The sequence below is a fragment of the Leptonychotes weddellii genome, chromosome 6 (assembly GCF_054177405.1).
Source record: "Leptonychotes weddellii isolate Sample4059 chromosome 6, ASM5417740v2, whole genome shotgun sequence".
Classification (NCBI taxonomy): domain Eukaryota; kingdom Metazoa; phylum Chordata; class Mammalia; order Carnivora; family Phocidae; genus Leptonychotes; species Leptonychotes weddellii.
Window position 1 is genome coordinate 29,022,517 of NC_138374.1, and position 24,092 is coordinate 29,046,608.

Sequence of the window (24,092 nt, forward strand, 5' to 3'; positions counted from 1 at the left end):
CAGGCTTCCTGCTGAGCAGAGAGCCCGATGTGGGGCTCGATCCCAGGACCCTGGGATCATGACCTGAGCCAAAGGCAGATGCTTAACAACTGAGCCACCCAGGCGCCCCAACATGTGGTTTTTTTAATCAATTGATATTAAAATTACAACTACTTTCATGTGACACTTCTATGAAATATTTTTACACAAAACGGGGTCTAAAGGAAAGGTTGGAGCCATTTCTGTAATTGCCTAAAGAGTAGGGACCTTCTCTTTTTCTTATTTTATATCCTCCATAGCAAGTGCAATACTCAGTTTAAAGAAGTTACTTGATAAATGCTTGATAAATACATTAATGGTCCCAAACCTACCTTATCTGCCAATAATAATCTTGTAAAGATTTTTTGGTCAGTTGGCTTATTTCCAAATTTTCGTTTGCTAATTTGGTAGCATCTGTCAGTGCTTTCAGCTACAACAAAGAAAAGAGCTTTTCGTATATTCCATTCACTGTTACTAGCACTCCAATTTCTCCAAAGGTCTAGGTGTGTGCAGCAGAAGCACAACTGTATAACTTTTTGTGTATTACTGTCTTATCTTCCAAAATATATTTCATATAAGCACCTTGGGGTAGAACTGAGAAGAGCCTCAATATCTAAGAAATAAACATTATACCTAGAACTTTCTAGGTAATCAGCTCCTCAATTAATGTAAAAAATGCCAGTCAATCAAGACGGCAGATTGAGCCCAGGAATCTACCTTATCTTTCACCTAAAATCCCATGGTTACAGAAAAAATAGCTGTTTATCTGTCTTTATCCATATCCACTGCCAACATTACATCCATATCTATACATGTATATTTATAACTGTGTTTATATCTATATCTGTCTATAAAAATGAATGCATAACATAGGAAAATAAGAAAAAATAAAATCAAGAGAAAACGATATGCTGAGGAAAGCATAAGATAGAAATATCCTCAGAGAATGTCCATAGAGAAATAAAACTGGAGGAACCTGTACCCTAAAACATATGTAGGAGAAATCTGTCATAGTTAGGAACAGTTTGTAGGAACTCCAAGACTAGAGTCAATTAATATAAACTTTTACTGGAAGAAATCAGAGAAGACCTCAACAAATAGGAAGACAAACTATAGTTCTGAATGAGGGAACACAATTTTCATAAAGATAAAATTTCCTTCAAAATTAATATAATAATATAATGTAATCACAATAAATATGGTAATAGAATTTTAAAAATAGAAGTTGACAGGCTAATTCTAAAGTTCATATGGACGATCAAATCTTTAAGAGCATACAAAAACATTCTATAAAAAATGAGGAGTCCTTTGTTCTACTACATTATAATTTAATAGTATAGTAATTAAAACAGGGCAGGACTAGGCCATACGTCAATGGAATAAATAGTCCTTAATCTATGTAAATATGTGAAGCCAGTTTATAATAAAGGCAGAATCTTAAATTAGTAGGAAATTATGATGTTTGGATATTAGGCTAACCTTTTGGGGGAAAGAAACTGAATTGGAGCCCAATCCACAAGACACAAATATAAACTCTAGACCGAATAAAAGCCTAGAAATTATACATACACACACATGTATATTATTAGAAGAATATATAAGAAGATAACTATAATTTTGGTCTCTTAGACACTATTGGTTGCCCTTGAAAAGTCATTTTTTTTTTGCTTGCAGAATCCCAATTTTGTTCAATTGCTTAATCATCTTCCACGTGTTTCAGAGGTAAACCCTGATTAGCCATTTGTAGCAATTTCATTCTTTTTGCTAGTGCTGGTTTAGGCATAATCATGTGATATAGTTCTAGCCAAAGAGACAAGAGGGGAAATTGCCCATACGTGGGGGAAAGGCTGAAGAGGGTTCTCAAAGCGAGATACTATGCATACTGTGTGTCTGGTCAGCATGCCTTGAACTGGAACAGCCAGTAGTTTACCTGACAGGAGCTAACCAAGTCAATTTGCTGAAGATGAACATTGGAAAGAGAGGAAAAAAGCTAGGGTTGTTGATGATATTGTTGAGCCACCAAATCGGCCAACCCTAAAGCTGCCCTAACTTGGGACTTGTGATGTAGGAGGTAATATGTTTTCCTTATTGTTTAAAGCAATTGAGAGAGCGTTTTCTGTGAATTGCAACCAAAGGCATGCTGACTGATACACTTGGGGTGGAGAAGGTCTTAGGAAGCAAATGACAAAACCTAATATACACAAGGGAAAAGACTGAAAGATTTGATCTCAGAAAAATTTTAATGTTTGCCAATAGACACAAAAAATGAAACTAAAAAAGCAAGTAAATGAGAGGTACGAATTCATAAAAATAATCGGTGGGCACTCATTTGATTTCTTTTTTTCTTTTTTCTTTTTCCAAACTTTTATGTACCCTTTATGCTGTCATTGGATGACTGGGTTAATCATTCTCAGACCAAGACTTTTCACATTTTATATGAGATTCAAGATCTCTAATATTTTTTTTTTTTAAGATTTTATTTATTTATTTGACAGAGAGAGACACAGGGAGAGAGGGAACAGGGGGAGTGGGAGAGGGAGAAGCAGGCTTCCCGTGGAGCAGGGAACCCGATGCAGGGCTTGATCCCAGGACCCTGAGATCATGACCCAAGCCGAAGGCAGACGCTTAACGACTGAGCCACCCAGGCGCCCCATCAAGATCTCTAATATTTTTACCAAAAATACTTTATTAGAAGACTTAAAACAACCATATGGCTCTTTTAATCTTTTCAAATACCCTTCTTGAATCATAGGACCAAGAATACCACTGATTAGTGAACCATTTGTAAGTACTAAATATCCTGCAGGATATGTTTGAGGCTACCTCCCTGGCCAGTCAACACCCAGAGTTTCTTTTTAGAAAAACTGAAAGCAACTATTGTTCTAATTGGTTAAATATTTAAAATGCTAAGGGAATATGTTCTAGGATAGCTTGCTCTGTATTATTTGTTTTCCCTTTCGATATTAAATATTTGGCTCTATAAATATAATGAAAGCCATTCTCACCTTCTCATAAAGCAGCTGAGATAAATTCTGTTGCTGTCTGTCCTGGAAACACTCATAAAGTTGAAGCAGCCTAGCACATAATACTTGTTCTTGATTGAAGAGAGGATGATGGCTGAACTGGAAACCCACAATGTTGAGATCTAATTGGTACATTTCCCTTTGACCTTCCATTTTGTTCCTAATAGAGCTTTCCAGATCAGGTTTCACTGCCTTTTAAAGAAAAATATGTGCACAATGTTGATTCTTTCTTTTGAAATTATAAATTTCCTTGTAAAAGTAACACATTAATTGTAAGAAAATTAAGGGATATGGTGAGTGCTGTGAATTGTGTAAGACTGATGGATCACAGACCTGTACCCCTGAAACAAATAATACATTATATGTTAATAAGAAAAAGAAAGAAAGAAAATTAAGGGATATAGAAAGCAATAAACAATAATTTGATCCTTCTTCCTTGAAATTGATTATGGCCCTTGATTTCATAAAATATATTTATATTACATCCACTTTAATCATCTTGCTATGAATTATTATCAGATACTTTACTGTTGTGTGCTGGTAGAGTTTAGACTTTCAAGTTATAAGCCCTGCAACGATTTCCTATAGCAACACTATGACAAATGGTGTTTAGATCTGTTGGGTCAATAGTTCCAACTACCTTATGGTCTAACAGTCATCTATGGGCCAGTGTTAAGTGGCAAACCCTTACTAAAACGCTGTTCCTATGTGAATATACTGGTAATCCCCTGGAAAATTCCCTGGAGGGGCTCGGACCCTCCAAGCAAGTGCTAAGGAGACCATCTTTCTTTATACATGAGACTGTCTCCACTTACAATACAAAAAATATAAATAATATAAGCACTCATTGAGTGTCTACTATATGCTAAGCATTTGGATATGTGTTAGCAATTGACAGATTGCCCCTAAATTAGTTGAAGTCTGTGGGCCTTAAATTATATACAAAATGATTCAATTATGTTTTAGTACCCTATTCTGAATTTAAGCACATTTGTTTGAATATGTATGTGACTTGTTTTCAGCGATATAATTTGAGAGCGCTACTGGGTTACTTAGCATGTACAGTCTAGTTTGTGAATGCCTAGCTACTCCCAGTAAGATCCATGACTGCATCCCCCTGAAAAAGAGAGCACAAGCCCTCTCTCTGGACCAGTCTGTGTAACAGAACATGATTTCCTGTCTGTGCCATTGCTATTACAACTGCTGTCACACTGAAAAACTGCTGTCCCACCTCTGCCTGGCATGGCAGATCCTCAAGGACGGCAGGTCACAGTGTGATGCCTGCATTTCTCCCTCCCTACTCTCTCCTGAGCTAGGAATCTTCCCATTTTCTCACTGCTTTGAGGGAAGGCAAGAGAAGAGTCATAAAATTTGTTTTTGTTTCATCCTTACTTTATAAATCTCTATTCTCTATGGAAGGACCAACTCAGAGGGGAAAACCTGCTCTTGATTCCACTTATAAGATTTAGTCAATTGGAAGTAAAATGGTCATTTACCAGGCATAAACACCAACGAAATAAACAGTTTTGGTATTAAGCAACCAAATTATAAACTTTTAAAAATTAAAGTTCCTAAGCTAGAGAGGACTGTCTTATTGAGCAGATTCTGCACTGATCAGTTAAGTGAGGGGATTAAGTGAACTTCTAGAACTAAGTTAGACTAAAAGCACAAAGATCTAGGAATAGTAAGTCAAAGGCCAGATAAACGCACAAAAACATCCAAGCTGATGACAAGTGTAAAATCTACATAAACACATAAGAGAATGTTAGAAGAGGGAGTAAAGGGCATAGTCAAATGGTCAGGGAAAACACACAGGCAAATAAGACCTGGGGCAGAGGAATGTGGCAGAGGCAACAGCAAAGAGAGGACTTTGGTACTCGGGCAGTTCTTACCTGTGCTTCAGTCGCCTTTATATTTCATTTATTCTGGTGAGAAACCCCAAATGAGCCTTGCCTCTAAGGCTAGCTGGACAGAGTAACAAATGTGGAGAAGATAAAAGGGAAAAGCAGGCAGAAGCATTTGTCTGACGCAAATTCCAGAACATCGTCTGTTAAGGATGCTACAGAATGAATTTTAATACTCAGTTTAGATGCTTGGTGAGTGACATTTCCATTTATTTCCAAGTCTAAAAGTCCATGAAATACTGAAATTATGCTTGGATGAAGCCAGAACAGATGCACTTAAGGAAAAAGGTACTTGTTCAGCCCAGTGGTTTCTAGTTTGGGATTCTGGTGGTTACAAAAGTCAATCTGGATGGTGGTTAATATTTCTCCAAAAATTGTATATTTTGCATTTATTTGTTATCATTCATTCACGATTGTTCATTCATTCACGCATGCATGCGTGCATTTATTCATTCATTCAACAAACTGCCATTGTTTCAAGGATCTCTCTCCCTAAGAATGGTCTCAATTATATAATTTTGTTAGAATATCTGTGCTTTATCTTCAGCAAAATTTAGATGAAACATATTGTCACCATAAGGTATAAAAGTTATGCCACATAATAGCAAAGAACAAGATAAGATAAATACTAGGGATTTTCTCTCCTCCCTCTTTCATTCTTTTATTTTTATTTTTAATGGAGATGGGTGTTTTTAGTAACCAAACTGGAGAAAACAGAAAGATATTGCAATGTTGGGTGTGTATGTGTATTGGGGAGGGGGGGCTCACTTACAAAATGTCAGTGAATGTGTTATATTATAAATTAGGATGGGGCAGAGACATGCCAGTTTCTCATGGTATGACAGGCACCATGCAAAAAATAATCTTTTCTAAGATTATGCCAGTCAACTGAGGTCTTTCTCTTCTAATGTATACTAGGACCATAAAAGTCGCATTACAAATAATATAAGCACTCATTGAGTCTCTACTATATGCTAAGCATTTGGATATGTGTTAGCAATTGACGAAAAGAAAGAAAGAAAGAAAGAAAGAAAGAAAGAAAGAAAGAAAGAAAGAAAGAAAGAAAGAAAGACCCTACTCTGCAGTCAAGCAGGAAAGAGATTAGGAAAACAGAAAACATACAGACAGAGCCTTGAGAGAACAGCAACCCAGCTGAAATCAGTTAAGTCCCTAATTGGATTAAAATGATTATCCCCACTCAATATGCCTAACAAAGCAAAGGACAGAACCTTTCTGAAAGAAAGTATCTTTAGAGCTTTTATAACTTTTCATATGTAATATTTGCAACACAATGGTCATCGACCATAATAAAAGACAAGTCTAAACGAGCAAAATGAAGAGAAAAAAAAAAATAAAAACAGACTCTCAGGAACCCAGATATTGTAGTTACTAGATATGGACTTTAAAGTGGCTATCATTAATGTATTTTAAAAAACAGAGTAAAAGAGAAAATACATGAAAACATGGCATATTCTAGGAGGAAACTGGAATATATACATAAGAATCAAATGTCAAATCAACATTTTAAATTAAGAATTCATTAGACAGGTGATTCTGGGAATATGGTGGCACTATAGTTTTAGATAGTCCCAAATCTCTACCATTAAAGCATGCAGAGCAACTAGATAGCAAAGCCAAAAATCCATGGACAAGATCCATAACAAAACTACATCTCCAAGAATCCCTCGTGAAACCCAAAATACAAGTGGATGGAGACAAACCACCAACAGTAGAAAGCTTGCATAGTGTTGGTGATTGTTTGGAAGAAATCAGAGAAGCAGTGAAGCATCTGAAGGTCCTGACAGCAGGAGAACCCCAAAGAGACAACAGTTAGTTGCTCACCAGAAAGTGCAGCATGCCAACTCAAAAACAGCAGCTAAAACTGGAAGAGGTTTTGTCTACTCCAACTGTGGGGAGTGCAAGGGCTTTTGGAGAGGACTAAAGGGGCTTAGAGGAACCTACTCCCTCAGAATTTTTAGGACAAGTCTTCACACTAAAGAGAAACTACTAGGAGTGGAATAAAAATTGAGAAGGCCAGGGATCACAGACATTAAGGGAAGAGAAGATACAAAAAAATATCCGGGAAGGGAAATACAGCCAAGAAATTTCAGAAATCCAGCCACTATATATTTTTAACACTACACAAAAACAACATAGTTCTGTGACATTATTAGAAAAGTTATCAGGGGGGGCCTGGGTGGCTCAGTTGGTTAAGCGTCTGACTCTTTTGTTTTTTTAAAGATTTTATTTATTTATTTGACAGAGAGATAGCGAGAGCAGGAACACAAGCAGGGGGAGTGGGAGAGGGAGAAGTGGCTCATGACCTGAGCCAAAGGCAGATGCTTAACGACTGAGCCATCCAGGCACCCAAAAGCATCTGACTCTTGATTTCAGCTTAGGTCATGATCTCTGGGTCCTGGGATGGAGCCTTGCATCAGGCTCCCTGCTCAGCCGGGAGTCTGCTTGACATTCTCTCTCTCCATTTCCCTCTGCCCCTCTCCCTGTGTGCACTCTCTCTCTCAAATAAATGGATAAATCTTAAAAAAAAAAAAAAAAAAGAAAGAAGAAAAATGAATAGACAGCAAAATAATATTCCCATAAAGTACAGCAGAAAGAAATCCAAAAAACAGACAAAAAAATAGAAATGGGGGTGCCTGGGTGACTTAGATGGTTAAGCGTCTGCCTTTGGCTCCGGTCATGATCCCAGGGTCCTGGGATCGAGCCCCACACTGGGCTCCTGGCTTAGCGGGGAGGCTGCTTCTCCCTGTTCCTCTGCCTCTCCCCCTGCTCATGCTCTCTCTCTCTCTGTATCTCTGTGTCTCAAATGAATAAATAAAATATTTTTTAAAAAGTAGAAATGTACTGTCGAATGAGCTAAAAGACATTGAGAAAATTTTTATGACATTTAAGAACATAAATCAGAATTAGAAAAACTGAGAAATGAGGTGACAGAAAGTGACAGAAAGAATTAAAAATAAAAAAATATTTTAGAAATTAAGCCTAAAATAGAAGGAGCACAAGGGCAAAGAAACACCACAAAAATGGACTTTTTCTTAAGGTGAAGAGGGAGAAATCTTTCTAAATAAAAAAGAAATGAATAAAGAGAAAGAATTCATTGGATGGATTTAGCTGGAGATAAAATAGAGCAGAAAAAAAAAACAGAGCAGAAAATTAGATAAGTGAACTAGAAAACAGATCAAATAAAAAATATTCAGTCTAAAGGATCAGAGAGAAGACAAGGAATAAAAAATAAAAAAAGCAAAATAAGACACAAGGGACATGTGTACTTAAAGTCCCAGAACAAAAAGAGGAGACTGAGGTATCAGACATATTTGCTAAGAAAATGGCTGAGAATTTTTCTAAAACTGATGGATGACATGGAATCATACATTCAGGAAGTTCTAATACCCTAAAGCAGAATAAATATTGAAAAACTCACAGCTTAACATATTACAGTGGAAATTATTGAAAACCAAAGAGAAAAACTGAAAATGCAAATAAGACTTTAAGATGGCTTTTCAAGGGGTACCTGGGTGGCTCAGTCAGTTAAGTGTCTGACTCTTGATTTTACCTCAGGTCACGATCTCAGGATTGTGAGATCAAGCTCCATGTCTGATTCCGTTCAGAGAATAGATTTGCTTAAGATTCTCTCCTCCCTCTCCCTCAGCAGCCCCCCTTAAATAAATAAATAAATGCTTTTTTAAAAAGATGGCTTTGCAATAGAAACAATGAGATTCAAAAGAGAGTGGAAAGCTCTCTTCAAAGTGCTAAAAGCAAAATAACATCCAATCTAGAACTCTAGACCTAACAAAAAATACCCCATCTCAGATTTTTATTTTATATATTTATTTTTTCTTCAGGGGTGTGCTAGAATTCTCCACTGGACTTGTGAACTTCCACAAAGGCACTCTTGTCCATGGGCGATTGTCAGAATCAGTGTACTTTGGGGAGGAAGACAACAGAAAACTCTTATTCTGCCATTATGATGATACCATTCTTTCTAGCTTTATTCTTCTTTATCAAGATTGTTTTGGCTATTCAGGGTCCTTTGTGGTTCCATATGAATTTTAAGATTGTTTTTCTGTTTCTTTGAAAAATACCATTGGGATTTTGATAGAGATTGCATTGAATTTGTAGACTGCTTTGGGTAGTATGGATATTTTAACAATATTAAGTTTTCCAATCCATGAACATGTGATTCTTTCCATGAGACAGTCTTTTATTTTTTTAAAGAAACTATAATTAAAAACAATCCCACAAATAAATTTCCAGGCCAAAATGGATTCATCAGTGAATTCTTCCAAACACTTAAGAAATAAATAACACCAATATTGTACAATTCTCCCCAGAGAAGAGAAAAAGAAAATAAATATATTTTTCATACAATGGAGTTCTATATAGCAAGAAGATTAAGCAAATTATTATTGCATGCAGCAACATAGAATACCTACTCTATTATTACATTTATGTAAAACAGGCAAAGTAGCAGGTAAGAGTAATCTACAGTGGTAGAAGTTATAATAGTAGTTACCTTGAGGGGAAATAGTTACTGGAAAAGGACATGAGGGGGCCTTCTGGAATGTTGGTAATATTCTATCCTTGATCTCAATGGTGATTACACAGGTTTGTTGACTTCATGTAAATTGACCAAGCTAATATACTGGATATATTTATATTTCTGTATGTAAAGATAACTAAATGAACACATTGCTAAAATCCCTCTCAGAGCCTTGGAAAGGGACCTCTGCAAAGTTAGGGACCCTAACCTTAAAATTCATTAGTTTCACAGCAAAACTGCCTCTGATTGAAGCAATGGCAATTCTCTTTTAGGTGTACTGATCTTAAGACACCAGATTAAGGGGCCCCTGAGTGGCTCAGTCGGTTGAGCATCCAACTCTTGGTTTTGGCTCAGCTCATGATCTCAGGGTCGTAAGAACAGAGCCCCACATCAGGCTCTGCACACAGTGGGGAGTCTGCTGGAGATTCTCTCTCTCTCTCTCCTGCTGCCCCTCCCCCCTCTAAAATAAATAAATCTTAAAAAAAAGACACCAGCTTGAGCTTTCTAAAAGCAATTCTGTATATGCAATTGAGGATCAGGACAGAGATCTGGGAAAGACACATGTTTGGGAGTCACCAGCAAGTACATGGTAGTAGCAGCCATGGAAGTTGGGATTATCAGGCAAAGAGTATGAAGAAAAAGAACATAAAAAGACCAAGGACCTAATTATACATCCTCATCATTGAGTTTCTTTGCTTCTGGTTGGGTAGAATTCTGCTCATCAAATGATCAGAAGTTCTGGTAGACAATTGTATATGTCTGTAATTTATAAAAGTGGGAAAATTAATTAAAGCTTAAATGCATTTTATATAGTAAAATGACAAAAGGTTTTCTTAGCAGCACAAAGTGTTGGTTTATTTTTAGAAGGTCCTCAGAACAATTTATAAGCAGTATAAAGATATGAAAAACATATCACAATATAAGAAAAAAATTTTTGATTTCCTGAATTCTCTGGGAAAGAAATAGAAACTAGGGAAGAAAAGAGCATATATCATATATAAAGAAGATCCTTACCTGTTATAGAAAGACAAGGAGACTCCTAAAACTATTAATCTCTTCAGTTGAGGGAGAGCCCTCATTTCCTCAGGCTGAGAAGTATCAACCTAAGTGCCCTTGCTATTAATATGTCCCTGCTATTGGAATATGCAAGAACTAACAGTAACAATTATAAAGAACAGTAACAATTATAAACAGATGGAAGGCATATAATTACTGGGGAGAGCAGAAGTAACTCACAGGTTCAAACCAACAGAGTGAATAAAGAATAACATCCTATAAGTATTTTTAGTAGGTATTTTTCCACTTTATATCTACTTACAGCCATATTTCTTATGTATGGAATGGTTAAGGCAAATGAATGGACAATTGAGTTTTTGTACATAGTTCTGATTTAAATTTTTCAAGCCAATTTTTAAATATAACTATTTCTGTCTAAATATTTCTTCTCATTAGGTTAATGGACTGTTAATTTTCATAATGTCTTAGAATACATATAAACTTTGTTTCTTGATTATGAGTATAACATACATTCATTTTTGAAATTTAGAAAATAGAGAAAGAAAGAAGAAAATAAAATAATCCTATGTCCTACTATCCAGAGATAATTATTTGATATATTTTCCCACTCTTTTAATCTATCTACCCATATATGTATGTATTTATTCATTCACTGATTAATTCATTCATTATCTGTTCTATAAAATTAGGATCATATATGATTTGCATTCTGCTTTTTCACTTTGCATTTTGAGTATTTCCCATATCACTGAATATTCTTCAAAAACATAATTTTAATGGCTATTTTACATTTCATCATAGTTTTGCCATTACATTACTAGATTTACTAATATCTTTACAGGGTGAATTAACACCAGAAACACATAAGTTATACCTGATATTATAAGAATTCTTCTAACCATAATCACAAATAAACTGTTGTTGGTTACCTTTCTGTATATGGTCTTTAGCGCTGGATTTAAAGATCCCTTGCTTGTGGTTAGCCTGAAATTCCATGACTGTCTAATGGGTGAAGGTAATGACATAATTTCTCCACTTTCTTCAAACCAACACTTTCCCTATCAAAAATATTCAAGAAATAGTGTAATAAAATATTTCACTAAAAACAAATGTCACATACAAGCAATGAGTGGTGTAACTTATTAGCTGGCGCACTTGCCTCTTCTAGGGTAAGCAGGCGATTTTCCATTTTGTTGCAGGTCTTTTTATGTATTTGTGGCTTTCTCTGAATATAGAATCCTTCATCTTCCAAAATGCGTGGAATCATATCTTTTGGCAGTTTACACTGGTTGACCACTTAACAACAAAACCTAGATATTACTTTGAAGTCCAAATTATTAAACTGGTAGTGACAAAACAAGGAAAAAAAGGTAACTATCATATACCCTATGATAGTTTAGTAGGAAGTCTAAATATATATATATGATAAATGATTTCTTTTAACCAGTTTCCTTAAAGTCAGAGAAGATTTGAAGAACAAATAAAACTTTCTGTAATTTTAGATCAGTACTTTTTATCTATCCAACATACAAAGAAGCTATTATTCTATAATATGATTCATTAATGACTTAAATATTTTGTTGTAAAGAATTTTACCTGGAGAACTACTTGGTACAAAAATGTTTGCCTGTTGTTTTTTTATTTGTTCTTGATCATCTTCATATTCAGCAGCTTTTACTTCAAGTAAATCTGGGAAAATGATTTCCTCCATAAAATCTTCATCTTGGCCTTCAGCAAAATGTTGTAAATTATCACCAAGTGAAAAATGTTTGGGATAACTATCATTTACTGATCTCTGTTGAATACAAAAAGAAAAAAATAAGTAAATATGTTGTCCCCATGATTATATATAGATAAGTGAGATGTATTGGGACCTTACTGTGAATCGTCTTTCTGAGCCATGCCACCTAGTTCAAGTTCAAGCTGAAACTGTTATAATAAAATTTCATTGAACATAAGAAGAACTCATTTAAGGCTTAATAGTATACAGTATGATTTTTCTATAACCTTTCTTTGCAATTCACAATAAAGGACTAACTGAAATAGAACTACAGTTCAAGTCCCTCCTCTCCCATGGAAAATGACCTGAGATATTGGACTATGGCATTTCAACCACTGAGAATTCACAGTGTAAAGCAAAGCCCAGAGACATCAGCCCATGCAGTCTTAAACTGCATTTTTTTTTCACCATTCAGAAAGCAGTATTACCTAAAATTATATGGAGCAGTCATGCTGGTTTCTGGATGGTATGTATGTATGTATGTATTTATTTATTTATTTTAAAGATTTTATTTATTTATTTGAGAGAGAGAGAATGAGAGACAGAGAGCACGAGAGGGAAGAGGGTCAGAGGGAGAAGCAGACCCCCCGATGAGCAGGGAGCCCAATGTGGGACTCGATCCCGGGACTCCAGGATCATGACCTGAGCCGAAGGCAGTCCCTTAACCAGCTGAGCCACCCAGGCACCCTCTGGATGGTATTTAAAAGAAAAAAAACAAAAAAGATTCAACATAGAAGTCTATGGCAGAGTGATTATAGTGAAATTCTGAAATATGATAGATACTATAAAAACTATAAACAATCTGAATATAGGTATCAAAACACATGTATTACTAAATATAAAAATGGATACTTTTATATCAGGATCAGAAATTCTATATGAGTCTCTTCACACACAAAAAAATCACCAATTTATTTTTTTTTTTTTTAAGATTTTATTTATTTATTTGACAGAGAGACACACAGCAAGAGAGGGAACACAAGCAGGGGGAGTGGAAGAGGGAGAAGCAGGCTTCCCACTGAGCAGGGAGCCCGATGCGGGGCTTGATCCCAGGACCCTGGGATCACAACCTGAGCCGAAGGCAGACGCTTAACGACTGAGCCACCCAGGCGCCCCTCAGCAATTTATTCTTGATTGACTTTACTTATCTAATTTGAAATCTATATATATTGAAAAACAGAAGGAGACAGAAAGTGTGTGTGTCATGCAAATAAAATCCCTCAATTTTCCAAAACATACATTTGTGGATAAATAATTAAATTAAAAAATAATCACAGAATTCCTTTGAATATTCCTTGTAATAGCCAATTACATGGCTTTGACCAGCTCTGACAAAATTAAGAAATTAACATAGTTAATCAACACTTAGGTTCATACAAGTCATCACAACATCGCACCCTCTCTCTTATCCCCATCATGAAATCAAGAAAGTATTTTATATCCAAAAACCTTTGTGACATTTTTCCAGAATTCAAACCAGGTATGACACTGACATCTAGAAGCAAGATTTGGGGGATCTTTACACAGAGGATCTCTGAATATTCCAATCACCTACAAAAAGGGGCTTGAGCTCCCATTATCAGGCATCCCTCATAATACCCCTGGTGTGGACCAGGGCTTACAACAGGCCTTCAGAGCTAAGGTTTGTCCTGACGGCTGAGTAGGTCAGCCCTCATCTTGGATCCCAGCCTTTTATTTGTGACCAAACAAGTCACTTGTATAAACCTTACTCTATTCAATTGGCCTATATTTTTAGCCTGAGACAAACTGTGATTTCAACCAATATAAGCCCCATCTGACCGACTATTCCTCATTTAATCTAAGGCTAGCTGCTCTCCCAGATCACCTTCCTGGTCTTTACTATGCAGCTCACAGCAAAGCAGTGTCTGTGCTATTAGGTGTTGTGTGACAGGTAGTATGAGGCCAGAAGGCATCCATCTAACTTTCCATTCATAACTCGAGATAGATACACCTGAGCATGGTGTGGTAAAAAAGAGATATTACCCCCCACCCCCTCCATGTCACAGGAACACACCTTGCTAATTGTGGTATAAGTAGAACTGTCAGAAAATAACCTTGGACCTCACTCTGGGCTGCTCAGACAACATATTTGGGACCAGGACTCCCCTTTCTCCCAGCAGGAAGAAACTCAGCCTCACAAATAGTGGTTTTCTCCTGTGATGAGGACAATAGTTTCCTATGGACCTCAAAGTCACCAGGTACAGGGCAATGGCTTTTTAAGACAAAGCCTCTAAACAACCCACATCTAAACCTGACTTACCAAAGCCCAAATAGCCAATTTGCCTCACTGATCTAATTTCTCTCATGCCTGCCCTCTGGGAAGGAAAAGCAGCCAAAACCACGATAATAAAAACCACTGACCCTGGTATCCACTGGGTGGATCTTCTCGTTTTCCCAGAAAAGCTCATTCCTTAACCCATACTGTGAGACTCCAGGAGGTCAGATGACTTGGCAGAGCATGCACATGTTTGAAACTCATTTATTCAATATTCATTGGAATATTCATTGAGTGCCTAATATGCTTCAGGAAGAAAATAAACAAAAAGATATAGAAATATATGCTCGGTGGTGGTAAGTGTGTTGAAGGAAAAAAAAAAAAAAACACAAAAGGATAGAGAATACCAGGCTAGGTGGGGGGGGGGGGGTACTATTGTAGATAGGGTTGTCAGATACAGTATCTTAAATGATGTGTCATTTGAACAGAGACCCAAAGGTAGTGAGAGAGAGAGAGAGCATGAGGATAAGGGAAGAGCTTTTTAGACAAACAAAAGGTGCAAAGTCCCTTGCATATTGTGAGGAATAGGAAGGAGGCCAATCTGGCTGGAGTTTGGTGGGAGAAGGGCAAAGTGGTAAGAAATGAGGTCGGAGAGGTACCAAGGGGGTCAGGTCACATAGGCTTTGGAGGACGTTAGCTTTTATATTAAGTGAGATAGAAAACTATTAAAAGGTGTAAGCAAAAGAATGATCTGTCTTAGATTTTAACAGGAGCACTCTGGCCACTGTATGATATAGAAAAGAGACTGTTGCGGCACTAGTGAAAACAGAGGGAGACACTGGCAATGATCCAGATGAGAGGTTATGGTGGCTTAGACTAGGATTATACCAGTGGAAGTAGTGAAAAGTGGGTCAGATTCTGGAATACTTTGAAGGTAGAACCAACAGGATTTGTGATGAATTATATATGAGGTCTGTTAGTAAAAGAGGATCCAAGGATGACATGAGGGTTTGGCTGAGCAACTGGAAAACTGGAATTGCCATTTACAAATATGATTCTATTCATATAAAAGTCCATGTATGTGCAAGTCTGGGCATAAGCACTGAGAAATGTGTGAAAAATGATAGTGGTTTATCTCAGAGCAGTGGGATTTCATGTGATTTTTAGGTTCTTCACATGGTTTTCTGCATTTTAAGAAATAATGTATATACTTACCTTAAACTTTTAAAAGATAAAGCTCTTTTTATCATAGAAAAACCAACAATAACAAAGAAGGAATGAAAGGACTGGGCAGGTTGCAAAGAAAGGGGGATGGAAAGGACTGGAAAGTAAATTGGGTGTCCAAGAGGGACTCAGGAGGCCTGAGGGATTAGGCAAGGCTAAGCTGCGTCAGAAGATACTGGGTAGAACTCCAGGGGATAGTAGTACTGGGGGAGGGGACCAAGGAAACCGTGCAGAGACTTAAGGCAGAGAGGACCTGGAGAAACTGTAGAGGAACAGGAGCAGACGGGGAGACCAGAGGGATGGACAGTCATGGAAAAGACCCATGAGACCGACTGGTATGGGAGGAGAGGACCACCAGGGAATAACAGGGGGCTGAGGAGTTTGGGAGGCATGGGGAAGAACTGCTAGAAATTAGAAGGGTCTGGGATCAGACTGGGAGGGATGAAGAATGAGGCATCTATGGAGAGTAATGGAGATTACAGAGAACGGGGCGGGGTGGGGGGAGGCACTTGGAGAGAAGGACAGGAACAACAAAAGAAAAAGAAGATACAGGCTTTGGAGCTGACAGCCAATGCTTCCAGCTCTACTGATGTTTCACCCTCTATCCCTGAGCTTCCTCACGTTTAAAGTAGACATTATAGTAACACCTGCCTCATGCGATTACTATAAGGATTGAATGATGTAACCCGTATTAAAAATTTAGTACAACATTGGGCATCCAGTAAGTACTCAATAAATGTTTGGAATTATCATTTTGAACAGATTCTTAATTCAAAGAGAAGAGGGTGGCTCAATAATAAAAATTTCATCTCCCATCCAAGTATTTCATTCTATGCCTTTAATAAAGAGCTAATTTGCCTGGGACATGAGAGGAAGGGAACAGATCTGACCTGCTCTGAACACCAGCCCACAGCTGAGGCTTCCTCACCACTTGGCATGAAAAACCAAAGACCTTCATCCAGGGAGACATCGATCTGTGGAGTAAACAACAGTAGACCAGTATTTAGGGTGGAAAAGAGTATTTTTTCTGCTTATCAGTGGAAGAAATACTTTTCTGTAATATGGTAAACAGTAACTGTCATCTTATTCATGAGCAAGGAGCAGCAAGAGTCTGTTCGGTTCATTACGTTTTTTGGGTTTTGTTTTGAAGGTTCTGGTAACTACAATAAGAAACAGAATAAAGTAAAGCCCAAATGCTCTGCCTCCCAAACTCTCTCTTCACTCTAGCTAGAGTACTAAGAGTATTACTTTACAGTGCGATCAAAATGGGGGCTCAGGGCAAATCTTTCTTTTCTCTCCCTGTTTTTGGATGCTCTCATGGATGTGTGTGCTCACACACAAGTACCACCCAGTCCACCTACATTCTTTTGTGGTTATAGACAGTTAAAAGTATTAAAAGCAGGAGGGTGCCTGGCTGGCTCAGTCGGTTAAGCGTCTGCCTTCCACTCGGGTCATGATCCCAGGGTCCTGGGATCGAGCCCCGCATCAGGCTCCCTGCTCAGGGGGAAGCCTGCTTCTCCCTCTCCCACTCCCCCTGCTTGTGTTCCCTCTCTTGCTGTGTGTCTCTCTGTCAAATAAATAAATAAAATCTTTAAAAAAAAAAAAAGAGGTATTAAAAGGAGCATATCCTTAGTTATAAATTTGCTGATAAATAAGCTTTCATTTTTCAGTACTATCAAGTCTGAATCTTTTAAATGTAAATCACTTACCACTTCTTTCTCACACACATATTAAAAATGAACTGTTTTTAGGGAGATTTGGGAAGGAATTAATTCTATAATAAAAAGTAAAACTCATAGTTACTAGAAGTCAAAGAATTTAAAAATATATAAAATACAAAGCTTATCTTATATCCTGTTTGTATCTACAATTTAGCTGTCACATTAACTTTAAAAGTTTTTCACCCTGCAACAACGCTGCATATCAAAATTGTCAGTATATACTTTACTTCCCTTTATCTCTGCTCATCACAAAACCACTTGCTAAGCAGATACTCTTATCTAGCAGTTGGTATGGGGAGTCTTAGAAGCCAATATCTCTTCTTTTTCACCTCTTTTCTTGACACTCCTGGACCAACTTTGACAAGCTTCCAATTTTTTATTTTTTTATTTTTTTATTTTAAAGATTTTATTTATTTTTTAGAGAGCAAGCGAGAGAGAAACAGCATGAGAGGGGCGAGGGTCAGAGGGAGAAGCAGGCTCCCCACTGAGCCGGGAGCCCGATGTGGGACTCGATCCCAGGACCCTGGGATCATGACCTGAGCCGAAGGCAGACGCTTAACCATCTGAGCCACCCAGGCGCCCAGCTTCCAATTTTTTATTATTCACAGTTACATAAATCCAAATTAGGCACACTTCTATTTGTTGAATGAATAGCACGGATACACATTTTTTTTTTTTTTAGTCTGCTTTTATTTTTAAATTTAATTCTTACTAAGCACCCAAGAAGAGCATTGTGGGGGAGACAAAGATGATTTTTAAAAAATTCCTTGCATTTTAAAATTTGTAGAGTTAAGGGGCGCCTGGGTGGCTCAGTCGTTAAGCGTCTGCCTTCAGCTCAGGTCATGATCCCAGGGTCCTGGGATCGAGCCCCGTATTGGGCTCCCTGCTCTGCGGGAGGCCTGCTTCTCCCTCTCCCACTCCCCCTGCTTGTGTTCCCTCTCTCGCTGTCTCTCTCTGTCAAATAAATAAATAAAATCTTTAAAAAAAAAAAACTTTGTAGAGTTAGTCTCGTTGCTTATGGAAGAAATGACTAATTGTCCATTATTGTCTTTCCCCCATCTCTAATAACAGAATCTACTTTTAGTGGGGGACCTAAATATTTTCCCCACATTCCTTTAAGGGAAGTAATGTGTGCAGCTTGCAGGTCTTGTCCTGTAAGAGATCAATCTGCAATGCTCTGGCTCTTTCCTTCTTTCCCTGTGGCCAGCAAATAAAGGCACTGAAGCTTTCCCACTGGACTCTGAGATAGAAACCATCTGCTGAAGATGGCAGAACACTCCTAGCAGTTTAGACTACTTACCTTTTACAACTAGAGAGAAATGAAACTTCAATCCTAATTAAGACATTTTACTTGGAATCTTTTGGCTAAAGCTGCTCAGCAACCTTTACCCTAAATAAGATAGTTTCCCAAAACAGAGTTGTTTTGTCATTTCAAGTTTCAAAATGTGATTACACATTGAGTTGTAAAACAAAATCTGTAAGTTGGGGATCACCTATAATATTTTATTATAATTTTTTAGGATAAAAATAATGTCAGCTACGAATGGAGAATGCTGCAAATCGGTATGAGGGATCTTTGTGGAGTGACAATAATGGATTATAGTGTTGACTGCATCATTCTGTAAGTTTACTAAAAATCATTAAATCATACACTTAAAATGAGTGATATTCTGCTATATAAAGTATACCTCAATAAAACTGTTCTAAAAAATATAAAAAATTATTTACCTTAGGCCACTGATATATCTTCTCATCAATGAGTAGCTGAGGTGAGGATTTTTCACCTTGATTAATCTGAAACACAACATAAGTAAATGGTATGGAAAATTTAATCTTCACAAATATAGACATATTTGTGCTCATAAGTCTTTTATTCAAAATGGATAAAAATCAAGATTTCTCAATGCCTTTCTTTTAACTAGTTATATACATGTTTTCCCTTGAGATGTCATATAGTTACCATGACCAACTCAACTTTTCTTGGCTTTAGGTTTGGAAAAAAAAGTATGGAACTTGAAGCTTTTGGGACTTAAGGAGCTACGTTAAGGCTGAATTTTCACTCTTTTTTGACAAAGAAAAGTTTATTATCATACATATTGCAGTAAACAGTAAATATGAAAACAGGAAAGAAAAAAGAAGCATTACCTTAGCATTTTTTAGCTTCTCTCTTACTTTGCCTCTCAACGTTCCTATTACATTTTGATTTTCTTCTGCATCTAAATCTATCAAGAAGTCAACATAGTACAGAGTTCATGACACTTTCTTATAATAAAATAGCAATAGCGGCAAAAGTGCTTAAATAGCTAAACTGCATGGATTTCTAAAGATCATGACAATTATGAAGGCTGGGTCATTGCCCCATGTGAGCTTAGAACTTAAGACCAGTGGCTGTTGTCCCTTCCCTCTTTTCCAATCTGGACTAAATAGGACTGAAACTTGCTTCTTTTTGTGACTTTTTCCCCTACCTTCTCTATCCTCAGCTATTGGAGACAGTCCTTTACAGTCAGTCAAAAAAAAAAAGAAAAAAGCAAGCTCAGATAAGCATCTGAACAGTCATATTCTATGTAGATTGTTCTGCAGAGTATACAAATAACAAAGCCAGGTTACTTCAATCTGATTAAACTGGAGAGAAAGGAATAGAGAGAAGTACTTATGTCAGTTCTGAAAAATCAGTACAATACTGCCAACCCCTACTTTTGCCAGCTCTTAAAGGATATGAAACATAGAGCATAAACAAGGTTCCAGGTAGTGTGTACACTCCAAGTTATGTGCTATTTTCTGCTCATCCACCAGACAATCCACCAGATGGACTGAGAAAGACAGGGGTTGTGCAGTCCTATGTACAGTAGAAAATGGAGGGCCTATTGGTTATTCTGCCTTGCATTTTTCTTTTTCTTCTTTGAGTACTCAAAGGTTGTATAGAGGCTAATGGAAATAAAGGGTAAATATAAAACTATATCACTACAGGTAATGAGAATCTTCATTCTTTTTTTTTTAATATTTTATTTATTTGAGAGACAGCGAGAGCATGAACGGGGTGAAGGGCAGAGGGAGAAGCGGGCTCCCCGCTGAGCAGGGAGCCTGATGAGGGGTTCGATCCCGGAACCCCGGGATCATGACCTGAGCCGAAGGCAGATGCTTAACCAACTGAGCCACCCAGGCGCCCCAAGAATCTTCATTCTTAATTGCAGTATTCCTTGGTAAGTTTAAAAATTACTAGTTGGTTTGTTTATACTCTACTCCCAGAATTTAGAATGGCAGATGCCACAAAGTCGGGTCTCAATAAATATTTGGTGGATGAATGAACCAGGTTTCAACCATATTTATATATATTTCTCCCTGAGATCTGGAGCTTCCTGAAGCAGGTTCCGTATCTATGCTTGTTTGTGGACTAACACAGTCTCAAGCACTAGTGGCTTCTTCATGTTTGTAGAAAGGGAGAGAAAACAAAATTTGGTTTTATTACATGTGTTGACTTTACTATGTATTTTCTTATGCCCATCTTATATCATCTAGGAAGTTTAGTTTCTGTTTGAACTCATTTCTTAAGAAACTTGTGTTCCCAGTTGAAACCCTAGGATAGGATTAGTCATTTATATCTTTAAAAAATAGAAACCAGCAGTATCAGAGTTGTGGTATACTTATTGAGAACCTTTTTGGAGATGCTTGTTTACATTTTCTTCTGCACTGTTATCTTCTGACATCTGCAAAAAAGTTGTGGGGAGCAGGTTACCTTATATCTTTTTGTTTTGGCATTGAACATCTTTTCATATGTTCATCAGCCCTTTGAAAGTCATCACCTTTAAAATGCCAATTCATGTCCTTTGCCTGTTTTCCTAAGTTTCATCTTTTTATCAATTGGTATAAACTCCTTAAATACAGTGAATTTTTAAATTAAGAAATTTCTCTCTGTAATATCAAAAAGGACCTTTTAATGATAAAATCCAATGGTTAGTTGTTAGTGTTGGTATACTGTCAACTTTACACATCTTTTAGGAGGGCCAAATAAGACCAGACATATGAAAATACTTTGAAGCTCAACACTCTATCCATGTTAGCTACTACTTGATTACTCCGTAGCATCTGATAATGTTGGGTACCTTTATTTTCTGAAAACTTTCTATATCATTGCTCTCTGCTCTTCTACTTCTCTGGCCACTTATTCCCTGTGTTCTTCAATGGTCACACTTCTCTTCATAGCTTACATGCAGGCACATTCCAAGGCTTTGGAGAGTGGATGTATTCCCAGGGCTTCCCAAATCTTGCTTCCAAGGCTTCCAACCTTGACTGCTATCCTGAATACCATATTTCTAGTTGCCTATTGGTATTTCTAATTGAATATCCTACCATTATAAAAAAACTCGATATGTTCAAACTTCCTTTTAAGTTTTTTAAGCTTCAGTATTCTGAAATTAAACCATACTAGCAATGTCAAGTCTGTTTTTGGAACAATATAGATTATGAGTTTGTTTTTCATTTTAAGTTTAAATACAATAGCAAAAGACTCCTTAACTAACAACTAAAGTAAAAGACATTATCACAATAAGAGTCTCGTCTACAGATTTCCTGAAAGAACTTCAAAATCCACCAGTGCTTACTCTATCACACTTAAGAACTATTAAGAACATAAACTAAGATGTTCAGGATCTTCCTCAACACAATTAAAAATACCTAATTCTATTCTGGACCAAGGGACAGTAAGTGATTGATAGAGGTCTCCCTTTAGTTTCCAATAATCTCAACCAGCATTCCCAGGATTCTGCACACTTCTTCATAACTTCCCATCCCTCTAGAAGGGATAAAATATGAATATTAACTAGAGTTACTCTAAAAGACCTGTAGATATTGGTCCTATATATGTTTTATTTATTCACTAAAAAAAAGAAAAACTTTTTTTTTTTTTGGAGCAAAGCAGAAAATGGACCGCTGGCTGAGAGAACAGGTAAATGAATTAATATTTATATAAGGGAATAAATAAATAACTCACCTCTAATACTATGGCATAACTAACACACCAAAGAGTGTAATTCATTCTTAAGCTTATTATTTTTTTTAACATGCGAACTATGTGATATGAATATAGAACCAAATATATCACATTGTTCAGGACTATCCTATATTTATAATTGGGCTATTAGTATAATCAAGATCCTTATAATCTCCATTAATACCTTACCTTTTTTTTCATATCTTCTTTTCTCTTTGAGATCTTTTTCATGATGGTTCTTTCATTTCTACTTCCTAAATAAATAAGAAATAGTCTTAAGGATGATATATTACTGAAAGTATGGTGTTATACTTAAAGGTATGCTACTTAATTTTTTAAATTTAACTAGAAATTAAACAAAGAAATACGCTATCACCTTTAGTATATAGTAAAAATTCCAGTTAATGTAATAAGACACATCAAAGAAATAAGAAGTATAATTATTAGAAAAGAGAAGACAAAGTTATCATTGTTTGTAGAGGATAGGTTTTTATACATAGAAAAGCCAAGACACTCAATCAAAAAGTTTAGACACAATTAGAAAGTTAGGTGGCAGAATACAAGAGGAATATATGTCAAAGCTAATAGCTTCCCTATATGTTAATATAATAGAGAAAGATCACTTTCATAATAGCAATACAACAAAAACATTTTCAAAATACTTAGGAATAACTTCAGTTAAAATATGTGGAAACTCTCTGAGAACTATAAAACTTTAGTGAGAAAAAATATCTCATTAAACATGGAGATATATACCAGAGGCAGGAAGATTGGTTAGGAGGCCATTATAATAGTCCCAAAGAGAGATGCTAGAGATCTGAATCAAAAACGGAAGTGGGAATGGAGAGTGGAAAGAGCTTCATTTAAAAGATAAGAATCACAAGATTTCATGAGCAATTACATGGAGAAGACAAAGTGAGGGAAGAACCAAACCAGGTTTTTGGTTTGAGTCACTGAGAAGTAGCGTCATTTCAAGTATTGTCAAAGTAGGAATGTAGTTGCGGTAGGGATCAATAAGTTCAGTTTTTGGATGTTGCTAATGGATCTTTATGGGACATTCAGGTGAGAAATCCAGAAGATGATTAAAAATACTATAATAGAAGAGAACAGAAAACAGAAGAAAATCAGGTCTAAGTTAACTAAATTCTTTGTTTAATCAGTAAACAGACATTTAGGAAGTTGATTTAAGACTCTTTAAAATATCTTTAAGATCTTCCTACTAACATACCAAAATTAGGCACAACAGGAATATAATGCCAGGAAAAGAGAATTTTTAATTTATTTTGCATTCTGCAAGAACATCTAAAATAACCTTCAAATCAATACCTAGCTTGCTGATATGTACATCTAAAATTTTATCTGCTACACTAGGGGAAACTTTAGTGACAGCACATCCCATAGATAGTTAAATTATAATAAATTTAAAAAATTTTTAACAAGGTACTGTTTTGTAGATCTGGAGATGTTTCTAACCTGGTTCATTTATCATTCCATAAATGATATAAGATAAATAAATGATTATAGACAAAATAATAAAACAAAATAATAAATAAAATTGAAGATCTGGAAGAAAATTGCATTTGCTTTTTTGAAAATCTTGCAGAAGTAAGGAAAAATTGTGACT

The 24,092-nt window shown here is 36.5% G+C and overlaps 1 protein-coding gene across 1 annotated transcript in view; it reads right to left on the bottom strand.

Moving 5' to 3' along the window:
• The window catches only part of CC2D2B (coiled-coil and C2 domain containing 2B), an 87,507-nt gene extending 64,808 nt beyond the window's left edge, over positions 1-22,699 (bottom strand). The window contains exons 1-10 of the mRNA XM_081823123.1: positions 22,658-22,699; positions 21,134-21,185; positions 19,627-19,703; positions 19,209-19,275; positions 16,651-16,745; positions 12,117-12,315; positions 11,680-11,816; positions 11,450-11,578; positions 3,024-3,233; positions 351-448 (exon numbers count right to left, since the gene is read on the bottom strand). Of these exons, the coding sequence (XP_081679249.1) occupies positions 351-448; positions 3,024-3,233; positions 11,450-11,578; positions 11,680-11,816; positions 12,117-12,315; positions 16,651-16,745; positions 19,209-19,275; positions 19,627-19,703; positions 21,134-21,185; positions 22,658-22,699 (1,106 nt within the window). The remainder of the gene's footprint in view (positions 1-350; positions 449-3,023; positions 3,234-11,449; positions 11,579-11,679; positions 11,817-12,116; positions 12,316-16,650; positions 16,746-19,208; positions 19,276-19,626; positions 19,704-21,133; positions 21,186-22,657) is intronic.
• Between the last annotated feature and the right edge of the window lie 1,393 nt (positions 22,700-24,092).